General features: G+C 37.3%; 1 protein-coding gene across 11 annotated transcripts in view; it reads right to left on the bottom strand.

Annotated features, from left to right (window-relative positions):
• Positions 1–18,399, bottom strand: part of DCP2 (decapping mRNA 2) — a 52,527-nt gene that overhangs the window by 23,682 nt on the left and 10,446 nt on the right. For all 11 annotated transcript variants that reach the window (XR_003910099.1, XR_003910097.1, XR_003910096.1 and 8 more), the window contains exons 3-8: positions 14,430–14,557; positions 13,921–14,019; positions 4,324–4,476; positions 4,095–4,207; positions 3,892–3,999; positions 1,693–1,828 (exon numbers count right to left, since the gene is read on the bottom strand). Coding sequence is in view for 2 of the 11 variants with exons in the window: in XM_029942720.1 (XP_029798580.1) it covers positions 1,693–1,828; positions 3,892–3,999; positions 4,095–4,207; positions 4,324–4,476; positions 13,921–14,019; positions 14,430–14,557 (737 nt within the window). In the remaining 9 variants the exon portion in view is untranslated. The remainder of the gene's footprint in view (positions 1–1,692; positions 1,829–3,891; positions 4,000–4,094; positions 4,208–4,323; positions 4,477–13,920; positions 14,020–14,429; positions 14,558–18,399) is intronic.

The following is an 18,399-nucleotide window of genomic DNA, read 5'->3' as shown; positions in this document are numbered from 1 at the left end:
TTCCATATATTTTTTAATTTCTTCTCTAATTGCCTGGTTAACGCAATCATTCTTTAATCATTCTTTAATAGGGTGGTTTTTAACCTCCACATTTTTGGAAGTTTTCCATACTTTTTCCTGTGGTTCATTTCAAGTTTCATAGCATTGTGATCTGAAAGTGTGCATGGTATGCACTTTCTTAACAAAAAAAAAAATCTAAGTTTAACTTAAAAAGTTTTTAAAATTTTTTAATGGTTATTTTTTGAGAAAGAAGAGCGCACACAATCAAGTGAAGGGCAGAGAGAGATGGGGACACAGAACCCAAAGCTAGCTGTCAGCACAGAGCTCAACGCAGGGCTCAAACCCACAAACCATGAGATCATGACCTGAGCCAAAGTCAGATGCTTAACCGACTGAGCCACTCAGGTGCCCCCCAAAACAGTTTCTAAACATTTGTCTTTAGAGGTTTTGAAAGGACAGTTAGTTAAGAGAACTGACGAAAACAGTGTGAATATTTTATACTTTAAAATATATCAAAATCCATTTATTTATGTTCTAATACCTATAGAAAAACTTAAGCAGTTCCTAAAATGCCTTGAAAACAGTAAGCTAACTTAAAGAACGATAAGGAACAGAGAACACAGTGATGGTTGCTAGAGTGAAGAGAGGTAGGGGCTGGGCAAAATGGGTGAAGGGAATGAGAGACACAGGCCAGTTATGGAGTAAAGATGTCACAAGAAAAAAAGGCACAGCATAGAGAATACAGTCAATCACACTGTAATGCAGCTGTATGGTGGTTGTATGGTGACAGATGGTATCTACACTTGTGAGCACAGCACAACACGTACATATATTGAATCACTATGTTGTATTCCTGAAACTAATGTAACATTGTCCACTATACTCCCAGTAAAAATAAAAAATAAAATAAAATAAAAAAGGATGGTAAGGAAATAGGCTTTCAGAAACTCTACTACCACACATTTTTAATTCAATTTTATCCCGTGACTTGCAAATACATTATCTCATCTGTGGGCTGTCTTTTCACGCTTTGATAGTGTCCCCTCTGATGATGCAGAAAGGTGATTTTGATGAATCCAGTCTATTTTTTAAAAGAATGAAAATAAGAGTAGCCCCCAAATGGATGACTAAAATGAGAGACAGAAAATACCAAGAATTACTAAGAATGTGGAAAAACTCAAGCTCTCATATATTTTGTTGGGGATATAAAAATACTTGAGAATGTTATTTGCAGCAGATATCCAAGAACACAGGCATATCCAGTGATCCAAAAACTGTTTGTTATCTATACACAAAAGAACGGTGTATGCTCATCCAAAGATATGTACAGAAATATTGATAGTAAGTAGTATTGTTTGTAAAAGCCTTAACTGGAAACAACCGAAATGTCTATCAAGAGTAGAATGGATAAAGTGTGGTATAATCATGCACTAAATTCAATACAGCAGTAAACCTGTCACTGGCTGCGGTAATACCAAAGTCAGATGTTAATCCGATTACTTACTACACTGGGTTTATACCAAAACTGTAAAGAACAAGAAGTCTCAGCTGTGCTTCAAATCACAAGTCAGGAACGAAGAAATCGTTTATCAACAATTCAGACTCTGGAACCGTTAACCCACAATTAATTCAAATACATTTCAAAATCAAATCTAAAGTTTAAAAAAAATCTTTAAATGTATTATCACTCACCTTTGCTTTTAAAAGGTCAGACATTTCAGAATGATTATTATATGCCTTTTGCTGCAGTGGCTGCCTGTGCTTCACCCACTGGTCACTAGGAGAACCTTCAGGAAATAACTGTTGACTGTGGCGGAATTTGGTTCGACTATGCCAGGATTTAAAAAAATTCGGATCAGAAAATTTTCACTTAAAGTTCTTCTAACAACAGATCACAAACTTCACCTTCTTATTTATCATCTACCTCCCCGCACTGGGATGCAGCTTCCATAAGAACAGAGAGTCCGTGAAGGCCCAGTATTCACTACTCTTTGAATGTTTGAATGAACTGTTATTTTTAATCCCAAACTTTTCTAAATTAACCCTACCTCCTCCCTATAATTGATCAGCCCTTTAAAAATCTCAAGAAAATAATTCCAAATTTAGTTGAAATGGTGGATATTCTTTCTTAACAGGACAGGCAACTCACATTCTCACCAGGGTGTTTAAAGTATGGAATCTGAACTCAAAGAAGAACTGAAAATTTAAGCTATATTTTAAAGCAAAAAATTAAGGCGCTGAAGACAACAGGTGAGCAAATTAAATAAAGGTCTGGTCTCAAGTTCTTATATGAAAGAATCTGATTGTAAAAGGTTGTTCTCATGCAGTAGACTGTAATAGAACAGACAACAAAACACCACCATTCCACAGTACCACTTACACGTATAATACAGTCCCGAGCCACTGATCCAAAGAACTGCATTACAGTGATTCTCAATATTTCAGAGCTCCTCCTTCCCCTTTCCCATTAAAAAACTATAGTGAAATTATAGCATCCCTAGTTTCTTGAGAGAAAATTCAGATATTTCCTCTAACAAATCATCAAAGACATTAGTCTAAATGCTAAAAACACACTGTCCCCGCCTAAGAAACTCAAAATTTGGTTAAAGCTGCTTTATTATGTCCTGATTTCACTTTTCAGGACCACAAAGCTTAGGACTAAAAGGAGAGTCCTTATCACACACTACAGTGGACAGATTATCCCAAACATGAATAGGCAGACAATTTTTTTCCCAAACATTGTCACTGTTTGATAACTTTTTAGTAGTATGTTTGTCTCTTTTTAATCTTGGCTACAATCCTGTCTACTTCTTCTATAGGGTTTTACTTTCACAGTATATAATTTGGTGATTATAACCATAGGTTCTGAAAGGCAGAAATGATTCTCAGGGCATTTAGTCCAAGCTCCTGTTCTCATAAAACCCAACTAAAATGGAATATTCCCTATGTATTTAAAAATATTGACTATAGATGTGGTTACTCCCATTTAATTTCTGAAGCCCTGGGATAAAAACAGAACATCTAAATTAAAGAAAACGTAAAATGCAACTCTCTCTGAACCTAACATATAAAAAAGTTCTAGCAAACTCATTACAAATATATATGCTTATTTAACAAAATTATTTACTCAGGCTACTCTGTAATTGTGATTTGGATACAATTCCAAGCAAGAATATGTTCTTTGTGGTTCCTGTCCATGTAATAGTCACTTTTTACAGTACAACAGTCTATGTTAGGGAAAGAAGAGAAGCCACCCCAAGTCTCCACAGCTCTTTCTGAATGAATTATCCATCTGTACTCATCTCCCTACACAAAAACAAACCTCAACAGACCCTCCATTCAACCACCTTCAGAAATTCAACTGCCTCTTAAAGTAGGATATAAGAACAGAGAAGTGACTATAATCACACAGACTATTTTTTTCCCTCATGTTCTGTCTAAAAAGGTGGTACCCTCTTGTGTATATTATTTTAAAATGAGCCTGAAGCTCCTTTCCAACTCCAATTAACCTTTTTCATCTCAATAAAAACCCTTTCTAAAAAAATTTCTATTCTCTGTGAGACCAGTAACAAAATAGTACCTATAGAAAAGAATATAACACCTCTCTAAACTTTGGAAGCAAAATGTTAGTGTTAAAAACTACCAGAAGGTAGGCGCACTTGGGTGGCTCAGTTGGTTTAGCATTCAACTTTGGCTCAGGTCATGATCTCGCAGTCTATAAATTTGTGCTCCGTGTCAGGCTCTGTGCTGACAGCTTGGAGCTGATCCTGTGTCTCCCTCTCCCTCTCCACCCTTCCCAAGTTCATATTCTGTCTCTCTCTCTCTCTCAAAAAACAAACAATAAAATAAAAACTATCAGAAGGTAGGAATCCTAGGAATATATTTCTTTACCTCAATTTTTCCACAGTGGGTTTAGCTGGTGTGCTACTAACAGAGGAAAATCCATTGTCACTGTCTGAGGAATCTCCGAATCTCCGGGAAAGCCAGTCCCTCAATGGCCTATGGAAACATTAAGAACTCACTTTTAAAACTGAGCTACATAAACTATCAAAATTATGAAGATTACTGTTGTATTTTAATAAACAAGGACATACCTGATAAAGGGAATGGCCATAAAAAATTTGTTAGGTGCCAAACCAAGTTTGGATTTAGGGGTCATATCATTTCTATGACAGGGCAATTTCTCAATGGAAAACCACTCAATGTTCTGAGAAGAAAAGAGTTCATTTAGTTAATTATCATCAAGGCATTTCTAAAAGCAATTTCCTACTTCATTCAATTGCGATACTGTCCAGCAACTTGAAAATTCTTTCAGTTACATACCCGAATTTCTCTTCTGGTTTTTGGGTTAAATTTTGTGTCTTTTGGAATGCCTGGAATGATGTACAAACGAGCAAGCTGGTCATTGATTCGAAGTTCAATGTAATCATCCTTACAAATATAATCTTTGATATCAAAACCAGTTTCTTCAAAGACCTAGAAATAAATTTGGATGATGATTTTCAATTGCTATTAGACCTCCAGTTTGTTAAAATTTATTTCAAAGGAAAAAACTCAGAAATAGCCAGGCAAGTAAAGGAATGAAAACACTAGAGTCAGATGTTCTAGTTTAACTATGGATAAACCCTTTAATACACCTGAGCCTAGGTTCTTTACCTATTCAATGAAGGAAGATGTGTGATACTGTGGTTTACAATAAATATATATATATATATATTATTTGGTTTTCATCCCCTTTCTGATACAAAGCTCCTAAAACCGTTGGAATTTCCTAAGTTTGAAAGCCACAAGGGTGTCTTCTGTTATGTTAATAAGGTAACTTTTGGCCCCTACCTAAAGATGGGGTCTGACTGCCATGAGAACCAACCAAGTTCACAGGATGGGAACTTTCCGCCCCACCCTCAACCCCCCCCCACCTCCCATCTCCAAGAAGGGGAGAAAGGCTAATGATTTAATCAAACCTGCCTCCACAAAGATGCCTCTACACAAACCCAAAAGGCGAGGAGCAGGGGTACACCAGGGGGACTGGACGACGACTCCTGGGTTAGTGAACACGGAGACTTGGGAAGAGTGGTGCCGTCAGAGAGGGCCTAGGCGCACCTGGGTGGCTCAGTGGGTTGGGCCTCCGATTTCCACTCAGGTCATGACCTCACGTTCGTGGGTTCGAGCCCCGCATCGGCATCGGGCTCTGTGCTGCCAGCCAGCGCAGAGCCTTGGAGCCCGCTTCTGATTCTGTGTCTTCCTCTCTCTCTGCCCCTCCCCCTTTCATGCTCTCTCTCTGCATCAAAAATAAAAAAAACACTAAAAAAAAAACAATTACAGAAAAAAGAGGGCCTAGAAGTTTCGCACCCTTTTTCCATACTTTGCCCTCTACATCTCTTCCATTGGGCTGTTCTTAAGCTATATAACCTTTTAAATTAATCTGTTTTTCCCAATTCTAAGAGCTACTCTAGCAAATTAACTGAACCCAAGGAGAGGGTCGTTAAAACCTCCAACTTAGGTCAGAAATACAGAGGACAACCTGGACTTATGACTGGCATCTGAAGTGAAGGGCAGTCTTGTAGGACTGAGCCTTAACCTGTGGAATTCGATTCTATCCAGGTAGACAACCTCAGGTTGGAGCTGAATGACAGGACATGCAGCCAGGGTCTGTCCACTGCTGGTTGGTGTGAGGAACAACAGCCCCCCCCCCCCGACCCACCCACCACTACACACATACACTGTAATTGGGTCCGAACTCTTCAGTTGGGACCACATGGATTTTATCCACAGCATGTATGAATCTACACATACACAAGTTACAGACTAGAAACTGTCTTATACAAATAAAACTATTTTCAAACATGAAAATTGAATTGTGATTAATATTAACATTTAAATGGACAGATTCTAAAAGCAGAGCTACAACATCATTTGTGTGTGAGGGGAGGGCAAATGCAAAAGCACTGAGAAATGGTGAAAAGACATGGTTCTAAAACCGCCCTCCCCGAGCAGGGCCTCAGGAGCTAGAGGAGGAGAAACTGGAGCGCATCAATCTCAGAAATTGATGTTACACCCAACCTCCACCTTTTCCTTCAACCAGAGAAACCATACTTATTCTGATTAACATACTGGGCTTCTGTGTAAAATAAAAAAAAACTACCCATCTCTTCTAGACTTAAAGTTCTCCTTCAAGTAACATCTGTGTTACTCTGATGAAGTCCTTCACCACTTCACCCCCCAATCAAAAGGCTTTGGATTCTCAGTGCCTAGAGCTCACTGAGGACTGGAGAAAGTCCCTTCCCTCTGGTTTCAGCATCTCCTAACCAACCAGTGGGCAGAAGAGACTAAAACACATGGCCAGGGCTGAATCCCTTGCAAGATACAGGCATAGAGGAGCTATTCCTACTCATTTCTTTCATCTCTTTCTGCTTTCTCTTGTCAGTTCAACGTACATCTTTCTACATCCCTCAAAAAGGCACATCTCTCCCTCTCTCAGGCATGTGGAGTCTATGACTCCCAATTCAGGCTCCTCCATGACCCCTCACTTCTATCACCACCTCTGTGAATCCCTAAGTACGCTACACCTCTTGTTTCTCATTTTAAAAGCCAGGTGAATACATTCACTTGAAAAATGTTCTGTGGTATATAGAAAAAGGAGAAACATTATTTGTATTTCCTACTTGTGGAAATGTCAGACTGAGTATCTATGTATTTGGGATTTAAAAAAAAAAAAAAAAGAGGGCACCTACATGGCTCAGTCGGTTAAGCATCTTGATCTCAGATCAGGTCATGATCTCACAGTTTGTGAGATGAAGCCCTGCATCAGGATGTCAGTTGGGATTCTGTCTCTCCCTCTCTCTCTGCCCCTCACTGGGCACATGTACACTTGCTCTCCCTCTGCCCCCCAAAAAGAGAGTACTCTTATCTTAAGAAAAAAATGTACATGCAAAACTATTTAGGGATTAAGGAATATTAACATCTGCAGTTTACTCCTAAATTATTCAGCATAATAAAAACCATACACACATATGTATCAAATGTAATAAATCAAATATAACAAAATATTAATAGGTGAATACATCCTTTGTGTTACTGTTCTTTGTTTTGCTCTATACTACTTATAATTATCTCAATATTAATGCATTCACTGCATTCAAATAGGTATGGTGTGCTTAATAAGTAACAGGTACCATCCTACACACGGACTTCAGAAATTAGTAAAGCAAGCACTGCTCTTTAAGGAGCTCAGCCTAAAAAAGGAACATATACATGCCAAGAGGTAGGTGAATACTGTGTGAATACATAACTCAGCCACGGGCTAAGGTAAGGTGTGAGTTGTGAAATGGGGTGGTCATCTCGAGAGGCTGCGTGGACAGCACTCTAGTCCGCTGGACGCACTTGAGCTGAGACTTGAAAGATGAATAGGGGTTTGCCAGACAGGAAAACGGTATTCCGTTTAGAGAGCTGGGAAAGACTATAGCTGAAGAATCACATGGGAGGAAGTGATACAATATGAGGTAAAATTAAAAGAGCCATCAGTGCTAAACACAGCTTCAAACCTTGTATGACTAAACTTAGAACAGATATAATAAAGTAACAGATATAAACTCCCCAATTCTAGAAGTGATAAAGACTGAGTTGTCTCTAAAGTTAGGTATCCAGGGGTACCTGGGTGGCTCGGTCAAATACACATCCAACTCTTGACTTCAGCTCAGATCATGATCTTACAGTTCAGGAGCTAGCGTCCCTGTTGAGATTGGGATTCTCTCTCTCTCTCCCTCTGCCCCTCCCCACTCACACACACTCTCTCCAAATAAAAAATAAATAAAGTTAGGTATCCATTCTCATATTTACTAGGAAAAGTTTTTAATAGCTCACTTATATGCACAGACATCAAAGACAAAAATTTCGATACTACATCTTCTGTGGATCAAATCCATTCCTGTATTATAAAACGTAATTTTCCTGGCACACAAAATAGCATTAACTTCTCAAATGATACCACATAAAAATCCCTGAGTAAGATTTAAAAGTCCCTGAGCCTGGGTGGCTCAGTCAGTTGAGCATCTGACTTTGGTTCAGGTCATGATCTTACGGTTTGTGGGTTCGAGCCCCACGTCGGGCTCTGTGCTGACAACTAGCTCAGAGCCTGGAGCCTGTCTTCGGATTCTGCGTCTCCCTCTCTCTCTGACCCTCCCCTGCTCATGCTGTCTCTCTCTCTCTCAAAAATAAATAAAACATTAAAAAAAGACTGTGCTGCCCAAAGAGCACCAACACAATGAAATCCTCTCCCTATCATCTAATATCCTATTACAAACTTATTGGAAGAAGTAGAATAAACCAACCAATTGTTCCTCTGTACAAATTCTATCAAGATTAAATTATAAAAATGCATATTAATGTCAGCTTCATTACAATAAAATCTACTGTTCTGCTATTAAATAGTAAGCAACAAAATGAAATCCTGAAACTGCAAGAATCATTTGCTTATTTAACAATTGGTATTTCACCACAACTAACAACAAAAAAAAAAATACTAAGGTTACCCTAACTCATCCTTTCAACAATATCTAGAAAACATTTTCCCATCCTTGTCCTAAATCTACTTCACTGAATAAAATTTATAAGAACTTGGGGCACCTGGGTAGCTCAGTCAGTTAAGTGTCCAACTTCCACTCAGATCATGATCTTGAGGTTCTTGGATTTGAAGCTGATGTCAGGCTCTGTGCTGACAGCTCAGAGCCTGGAGTCTGCTTCAGATTCCATGTCTCCCTCTCTGCCTTGCCCCCACTCACACACTCTCTCTTTCTCAAAAAAATAAATTAAAAATTTTTTAAAAAGTAATCAGAACCCAATTAACAAAGGTGAACCAAAAGGTCAAAGACTGGAAACTTCTAATCAAGCTTGGGGCACATGGCTCAGTCACAGGAGCCCGTGACTCTTGATCTCAGTGATCTCAGGGTCATGAATTCAAGCCCCATGCTGGCTGTAGAGATTACATTAATTAATTAATTAAAAGAAAAATGAAAGATGGCACTAAGCTTTCTATTAATTATTCATAGAAAGGGACACAGAATTGTCCCCGAGAAGCCTGCTTGTGTTTCTTTCAGCTCAGATCGCATACACAGCCCTTATAGGAAGGATGAGATTCTACTTTAACAAAACACCTCTGGACAGCCACAAAGAATGAAATAATAACATTAACACAACCATAATAAACCAAACTAAAATGTTATTTAGCAACTTAAAACAAGCATAAACACCCATGATAGAAACACATAAAAGAAAAAATGTTAAAAGAAAAAAACTTTTAAGGCATCAGTTTAACTAATGGCAGCTAAAAAACTTCAGATAGAACCCCAATAAGTTAATGCAAGTGAAAATTAAAAGCAAAACTGTGATACTAACATGAACGCCTACAAAAAACAATCTGGTTTTAAACTAAGAACTAACACTTGTGGCGCTCCCTCCACCACCAGCACACAGTACTGCTTCTGCTATACTGAAGCGCCACCAAGTGGCAGAAACATACACTACAAGTCTAGGACTGCTAGTAGAACACTTTCACCACTCAAAAATGACAGCTGCTTTGCACTGAACTTTGTCCCACCAAAATTCCGAAGTTGAAGGCCCAACCTTCAATGCGACTGTATTTGGAGATAGGGCCTGTGAGGAGGCGATAAAGGTCATATGGTTGGGGGCCTAATCTGACAGTGCTGGTGTCCTTATAAGAGGAAACAAAGGGCTCCCTTTACTCACAGGTACCCAGGAAAGACCCCATCAGCACACAAGAAAGCAGCCAGCATGAGAGCCCTCACCAGGAACCTAATCAGTGGGCACCTTGATCTTGGCCTTCTCAGATTCTAAAACTTAAATTTCTGTTGTTTAAGCTACTTCATCTGTGGTATTTTGTTATGGCAGCCTGACTGGACTAACAGAATCACGTCCAACCTTAACCTACAGATTTTTCTCTTTATAACAAAAGCAACCATTTAAAAATCAGAAGTAGTCAAATTCTAATCCAAAAGTTTAAAAAAAGACAAGTTCTCTGACATGTTCCTTTATCAGCTAAAAGAGGATGTTACTTAGATCTGAAAGTTTAAAAGAATTAATTCTTACTATCAAAAGGAAAAAAGAAACCTTTCCTTGAAATTAAGGGTCTATGGTTTCTAAGATTCTATGCTTTCCTCAGCGCAAGACAAAAACTCTACGAGAATAAAAGAAATTATACTGATTCAACTCAGGCAAATGTTACTAGAAAATAGGTATGCAATACTTTAAAAATCACAAATTCCTTCTGTTTTTTCCATGAGTGTCTAGAAATACCCATTTACAAATATCCCTTGGCTGCCTATGTTATAGTAGACAGGAACGTGGACTCCAGAGCCCAACCAAAGTTCTGCATCCCTGTTCTGCTGTTCACTGTGAGGCCTTGGGCCTGTTACTAACCTGCTGTTTCAGTTCCTCTCCTCTAAATGGAGCGACTCCTCTCCCATAATGACTGCATTCCTCCCCACAAGATTCTCTGTAGCATCCTAGCATCTACACTCCACTCTCATTCCCCATGCCCTAATCAATTTTTACTTTCTTACAAATTATGGTGATCTATAATCATTACCGAAATTAGCACCACGTGAATGGGACAATCTTCTGTCTTAGCATTCCAGAGTAGAAAACAAATTAATAAGATAAAGTGAAAAGTGGATGCCTCATTTCACAGGTTAACTGCCTCTGCCCACCCCGATATCCGATGCCTCTGCATCACCCAGACTCTACAATATGCTGCATGAAATTTGTCAGAAGGAAGGTTTTAGTGATAGATATAAGTGATCCCTTGGGTCTGGGGTACTTCTTCAGCTTTGCAAATTTAAATATATGAGGTCTTACAAGTTCCCTCAAAAAGATCCAATTACAGAGACAGCTGATGTCACCAAATTTAGTCCAAATTTAACCTGTTTTCCAGTCACTACAGTCTCTTTTCTGTACCCAATTATCATACTGCTATAGGACCCACCTAACTTTACGTACAGGATTACAGATCAATTCCTCTAAGTAGGATGCTATAATTTCTACTTGTCTTCCTTATGAGCACGAGGACCAGAAAATTTGAGGATATAAAAGGGAAGACTTTACAACTGCTCCGTTTCATCTCCTATTATCCACAGAAAGGGCAATATGTCAGTTTCTTACCTATTACCTCATCAGCTCTCAATTTTAAGGGGTGTGTGTAAACTTTCATTTGCTTGTATTACTGCTCTATAAACTGTTGCAAATACTTAGAGAAGTGTTCCATACTGAATTTAATATGTAGCATTTTCAATCATTTTTAAAATTCTACTCCAAAGTAAATAACCAATAATGGTCTTTTTATGTTAAATAAATGTAAGTTGTTTGTAAGAATTTTAATTACTATTGCGCACTAATAACAACATGCAAACTTAAACCAGGTAAACACTGCTGCAGGAAAATACTGAATTAAAACAAAATAAGGCAACAGATCCAAATGAAATATGCCACAAAATCTGTACTGCCATCTCAAAAATACCTCAAAGTTAATCATACCACCTTAGATTTTAAGGATATTTACTTCTAGTTATGAAGGCCTTAAATAAGTCATAAATCTTCTTAGTAGTATGCACATCTTACAAAAATTAGGTGGCTCACCCAAGGCCTCTAGGATATTGACTAGCATTTACTAGAACTATACGGGACCAAAAATCTTTCTGCTCCTAAAGCAGTTCTCTTTCTATTATATTTTGCTTCCTTATAGCTGAACTTCTCAAATTTCAAGGATAAGGTGTACTGTGATGAATACGGAATTAATAAATAAGAATACAGTCCATAATGCATCACAGGTGCTACGTAATTAATGCCAAGCAAATGTCTAGACAACAACTGTTGTTAAAGTTGAGACTACTGTAGAGGAAGGGCTCACTGGTCAAATTTAAAAATAAAAAGAATTTTAATTAAGAAAAAACTTCAGGGATGCCTGGTTTGCTCAGTCAGTTGAGAGTCTGACTCTTGATTTTGGCTCAGGTCATGATCCCAGGGTTGTGGGATCGAGCCACACCCTGGGCTCCATACTGAGGACAGGACGGAGCCTGCCTAAGATTCTCTCCCTCTATCTGCCCCTCTCCCCTGCTCTCACGTGCTCTCTAGTATTAAAAATAAGAAAAAAAGAAAAGAAAAACTGAACTTCAGAAATTACTCACTCTACAGAATGGCTACAATCAAAAAGATAAGAAATAACAAGTGCTGGGGAGGATGTGGAGAAAAAGAAACCTTCATGCACTGCTGGTGGAAATGCAAACTGGTATAGCCACTGTGCAAAAAGAGTACAGAGGTTCCTCAAAAAATTAAAAATATAAGTACCATACAATTCAGTAATTTCACTATTAGGTATTTACCCAAAGAATACAAAAACACTAATTTGAACTAGTGTTTCTGTATATATCCTAATACAGGGCATAGGCACCCTATGTTTACTGCAGTATTATTTACAATAGCCAAGACATGGAAGCAACCCAAGTGTCCATCAACAGATGAATAAATAAAGATGTGGTGTACGTACACACGTATGTACACACGTATGTACACACACACACACACACACACAGAGGAATATAACTCGGCCATAAAAAAAGAATGAGATCTTGCCATTTCTAACAACATGAATCTAGGGGGTATGACATTAGGTGAAATAAGGCAGAGAGGGACATTACTATATTATTTCACTTACATGTGGAATCTATAAAAAAGAAAAACAAAAAGAAAAAGACCCACAAATACAGTAAATAAACTAATGGTTGCCACCGGGGAGGGAGTTTAGGAGAGGAACAAAATGATGGAAGGGTATCAGAAGTACAGGCTTCCAGTTATGGAATCAATAAAACACGGATAAAAGATACAATACCATTGGCTGTGTGCCCTATACTGTAATATTGTTGTATGGCGACAAATGATAGCTACACTTGTGGTAAAGCATAGCATAATGTATAGCACTCTTGAATCACTATAGCGTACACCTGAAACTAACACTGTGTATAAAGTATACCTCAATTAAAAAAAAAAAGGACACCAGGGTGGCTCAGGTTAAGCGTCCAATTTCCACTCAGGTCAAGCCTGAGTTGAGTTCAAGCCCTCCACTGGGCTCTGTGCTGACAGCTCAGAACCTGGACTCTGCTTTGGATTCTGGGCCTCCCTCTCTCTGCCCCTCCCATGCTTGCACTCTCTCTCTCTCTCAAAAAATGAATAAACATTAAAAAATATAAAAAATTATTCACTCCAAACCTCATTTTACGAATAACAAAGTCATAATTTGAGCTGGATCTAGATAGGATTTGAATAGTTAAGAAGAGAAGAGAACCTTCCAGTTAGGGAGATTAAGTTTAGAGGCTGAAACAAATCAGTCAAATTCAAGGGACAGAAAATAAATTCTTTGACTTTGTGTCAGGAATAAGGGAGGGAGTTTCAACACCTTAAAGAACTACACTTCATCATATAGGCAGTGGGAAAGAGTGAGTTTGAGAAACAAATGTAAATTTCCTTAAAAAGCCAAAATTGTGTACTTTTCTGGAAGCCAAGACAATAAACATGAAACAAGGTGTGTAACTGCCAAAATGTTTTACAAACTATAAATCCAATTCTAAAACAAGGTAGACAGGAATTAGAGATGACAATTAAAAATGGACAATAAGAGAAAATGGAAACATTTTATGGAATGAATAAATCAGTTATGGAATGAATAAAACACAGGGATAAATGATAGATGTGGACAAAAGAATCAACAGTCACACTACAAAATATAAGTCACTTCTTGCAGTCAAGTTCTAGAAAAAGGATTAGATGGTCCAAACAGTAAGTTTCCATGACTAAAAAAGCACTTTATTTAAAGCATAATCACCAAATGCTACTGTGTTTCAAACTGCAATAACTCACCTCTCTAGCAGCACAATCATGAGGAGCTTCTTCTTTATTTACTTTTCCTTTTGGAAATCCCCAGCCTGATTTTGCTAGGTACCCCTGAACCAGTAGTACCTATAAAAAGGAGCAGAGGTAAAATAAAACTTGCCTTCCTTTCCCACACTCCTTGCAAGTCAAAGGTGTTTTTCTCCTTACTTCAAGTAACTGTTATCACCAGTAATTTTATACAGTACTTGGTTTTAGTATCTTCCAAAAGTCTGACTATAGTACTACTAGTATGAAGAAAGGCATTCGGCCCATTTTAAAGTATTTCTTCAACAATAAAGTGATATTCTTTGCAGTAAGTTATACAACAAGTATAAAATATTAGGACTCAGAATGCCAACAAAATATGCAAAATTTGGCCTTTCAGCACTAAAAGTCTATTTTCAAAACTCATTTCAGAACATTATATAAATAGCACATATATTTTATTTATAAGGTGAAAACAGGTGATTGCACTAAAAATCTTTTATTACACTCACATTTTCAAGTGTCTCATCAAGAATAATTGCACCGTATGTTGGTACTCCCATTTTATATTCCTTCCATTCATCCAAAATTTTTTCCACATCTTCACCTTGAGGCAGCAAAAACGGACAGTGACTGAAGAGTATACCTAGTGTCAAGGAAGCTACTTTCTCTCTGAATACAGCGTGACTACTTCTATATAGAAAGGAGCCTGTTGAAGTCAACTATGAATTTTATATGAAATTACTCAAATCTTCACCTAAGTTTTGTTTCTCCTTCTCGGTTTTTCCCACCCCATTTGTTTTCTCCTGAACAAGTCACTGCTAACTTCTGCATTTAGCTGGACAAATCAAGTAAGATTTCCATAGTCACAGTCTTAGAGCTCTACGCTAACACAAATTCAGGACCATGTGAACACCTCAAATACTTCTCATTAAGTGAGTCAAATTCACCACATCAGGAGTCAACAAATACTAAAACTGGCAAGAGACAGAAATACAGTATACATATACTGGTGAGAGGCAGAAACCATCAGGACAAGTAAAGTGGTCACCTATGGGAAGGAGAACCAGGGCTGAAGGAAACACCATTCTCTACTGTTGAAGGTCTTCACCATGTACACGTAATTGACTGGTTTTAAAATTTAAAACATTTTTAAGACAAGGATTTACTAAGAATTAGAGAGAAAAGTAAATCTAGGCATTAAGGAAAGTATAGCCTATTTCAAAAGAAACTGCCATGCCCTTCCACCCCCCCGCCCCATATTGGGCAGAGTAAAATATTTTTTATTGTTTAAGTAGATAAAACCTAAACCTGTAAAGTAGATGCTCAGACTTCTAATACCCCATGCTACCAAATGCCTCATCACTACAACACTAGTAATCATGGAAAATGTGTGGAAAAAATATTTGTCATGATAATTTCTCAACCAAGAACCTTATGTTAAGGCTCCTCAAGTTTGTTATGAAAACATATATCCTGTGTTTTTATTTTGACATTAACCTAAAAACACGTAATAAGAACATACTTTCAATCATTTGGATGACCACATATATCAAGTACTACAACATGATTTCAGAGACCATATTGGAACTAGTACTACTTACTGCTGTGGTCTACTAACAATGAAGGAAAGCTAATATAATACAAATGATGTAAGGACAAATGATGCATAATATAGAAAGGAATATAGCCAGCATAATACAGAAAGGAAGGTTTCATTAATAGACGTAGCAAAGAAAGGTGGTGGAAACACTGGTAGTACAGCCACGTCAAAATACCCTCAAAGCAGCATTAAATTCACACTGTGACTGGCAGTCAGTTGATTTAAAAAAAAAAAATCACATTAAATTCATTTTATGAAAACAATTCTGTAGGTTGTATTTAAAATTTTGTTTGGTTTTAGTTGTAGTAAAAATTACAGAGGACCTCAAAGAGCCCAAAGAAGTCAACCATCTAGGATAACACTGTAATCAAGACAGGTACTAGGTTAACCTCAATATAATATAATCTCAGTATAATGCCTTCAGTTGGGGAAGGGAGAAAGACAGACAAAGCTTGGATATAACCTTAACCATTTCATGAAGTCCTACAACTCTATACAGGCCTGCTAACATTCTGAAAGGTACTTTCCAATAATAACCTGGCTTTATATGTTTAGTAAAACCCCTTATATGTTTTAAAGTCATCACAGGTTTTTTTTGAATCTTAAGTATAAACTTTAAATAAACGTTTATTTCTTCCAATAAAATTTTTGCCATAGAAAAACAAAAATATGCAAGGAGCAGAAAGAACTCCTACTAGTTCAGAGAGGAGGATACTTATGCAGCTCTTCCTTTCTTCTTCCTACAGTGTTCCTAATAACTTCAAGGTCATCACCATTTCCACAAATTAATGTTATCTTACTTTACTACCCTTAATTTTTAAAAAAAACAAAGAAAGGTTTAACAAGAGAAATTATTAACCAACTGACCTAATTTTGGAAACTATTTACATTTTTCATTTACTCATTTTTCCTACCACAAAACCACCAACTACAGTTCAAGATATACTTAGAATTAACACTGAAAAGAAAAAGAACCTGTTAAATACTTGCTCAAGTCCACACAATTAGCAAGTAACAGTACCCAATCCAAAATGACATCAATTTCCCCACTGACAATTTTTCAATCATCCCCCTTAATATTAATAGTATAAAAAATTTAATTCAATTCAAATAGGGGAATGGAAATTTTTTAAATACCATTTTTATTTAGTGAGATAAGGTATTTAATTCAAAAAACCCTGTAAGATGCACTGAAATGCATCACTTCCAATTTTTACTAAAACTGACTACTGTCTGATTTTATTAAACTCTGAAACAAATTAGTTAGTCTTGAATCTGAGTTACTAGGCCTTTACACAGTACTAGTACTACTGAACAAAGGGTTTGAACTACATGGGTCCACTTATATGCAGTTTTTTTCTAAGTACAGTATTATACTGTAAATGTAGTTCCTCTTCCTTATGATTTTGATAACATTTTTCTCTAGTTTACTTTACTGTGAGAATACAGTATATAATACATGTCACATGCAAAATAGGTTTATTGGCTATTTTATTGGTAAGCCTTCTTGTCAACAGTAGGCTATTAGCAATTAAGTTTTGGAGAGTCAAAGTTACATACAGACTTCATACTACACAGAGGTCAGGACCTCTAACCCCCACATTGTTCATGGGTCAACTGTAGTTCTCAGAGGTTACACTGATTAAAGTAAAAAGTTGAAGCACATGTCTACTTGTAATATACATATTCTTTTTTTAATAATCCAGGGAATTTTTTACGTACTCTTTTTATACTAACACTTTTGCAAATACATGAAAAATCTGCTCTAGGTATAAACAATCGTTTAGACAGTAATCGCCCTCCAAAATTCTATGATTATATTGAATGATACAAATTTCCTCAAGGACAACTCATCTCAAGCTCTAGCCTCAGTTCCCTGTATTCTTGTCCTTTCCGTTCCCATTTCTCAGACCAATTCCCATAGCAACATTCTGGACGTGGCTATCACTAGGACTATTCCTACAATTTAGCTGAAATAAAACATCATGACCATAACTGTCTAAAGCAGTCTTCTAATTACTCACATTGTATCATTCTACACTGATCTTGAACTATATTCATTTCTCTGCATTAGCACCCTCATGCTTTTATTTTCTTCCCTAAACAATATGACCCATTACTTTAATCAATGTTAGCAATTTCCAAAATTCCTTTGCCCCATTGTTCTCTGAATATAGCTCCCCAAGCAAAAATTTTAACCAAGGAGAAAATCCAGGATGCCCATTCTATACTCACCCTGCTGAGTGTTTACTGAAGAAAAATCACAAGGCTACAGCCAATTTATAAAAAAAGAAAACAAAGGTACAGAAAAGCTCTACAATTTGCCAAAGGTTGAATGGCAAATAAACGGCAAAGATGCGACCCTAGCCCAAGTAATCTGGCTCCAGAACTTACGCTATTAACTTTTACGTGATGCCCTGCATTAGTACCCTATCATAGTTTACCATACTACACTAATAATTTCCCTTCATCTTGAAGATAGGGACCAAATCCACTTTGTGCACTACATAATGTCTGGCACGGGGTAAGCACTCACTTCTTTAATGAAATTTATCACATTAGCAAGAAAAGCTTTTTCTCCATACAACTGAATTAAACATAACTAAAACAAAGTTTTTTGTTTTGTTCTTAATAGCAAGGGAAACTTAAAACACATGGGCACACACACACAAAATCTTGCCTAGAACCCCAAAGCATGTAAAGTTGTTCTGGTAGAACCCGAAGTCTATGCAAAATAGATCAGAGAAGCATATCTGCCTGTTTGGATGGTTCATAGCTAGATTACAGCTTCTTAAAAGCCAAGTCCTTCATGATTTCTGCACAAAACCTATGACCAAGCCTTTAACAAAGATAGTGTTCAATAGTACTTCTATCCCCCT

Source organism: Suricata suricatta, chromosome 6, assembly GCF_006229205.1.
Source record: "Suricata suricatta isolate VVHF042 chromosome 6, meerkat_22Aug2017_6uvM2_HiC, whole genome shotgun sequence".
NCBI classification, from domain to species: domain Eukaryota; kingdom Metazoa; phylum Chordata; class Mammalia; order Carnivora; family Herpestidae; genus Suricata; species Suricata suricatta.
Note: the sequence above shows the minus strand (reverse complement) of the source record. Positions and strands in the feature narration are given on the sequence as shown.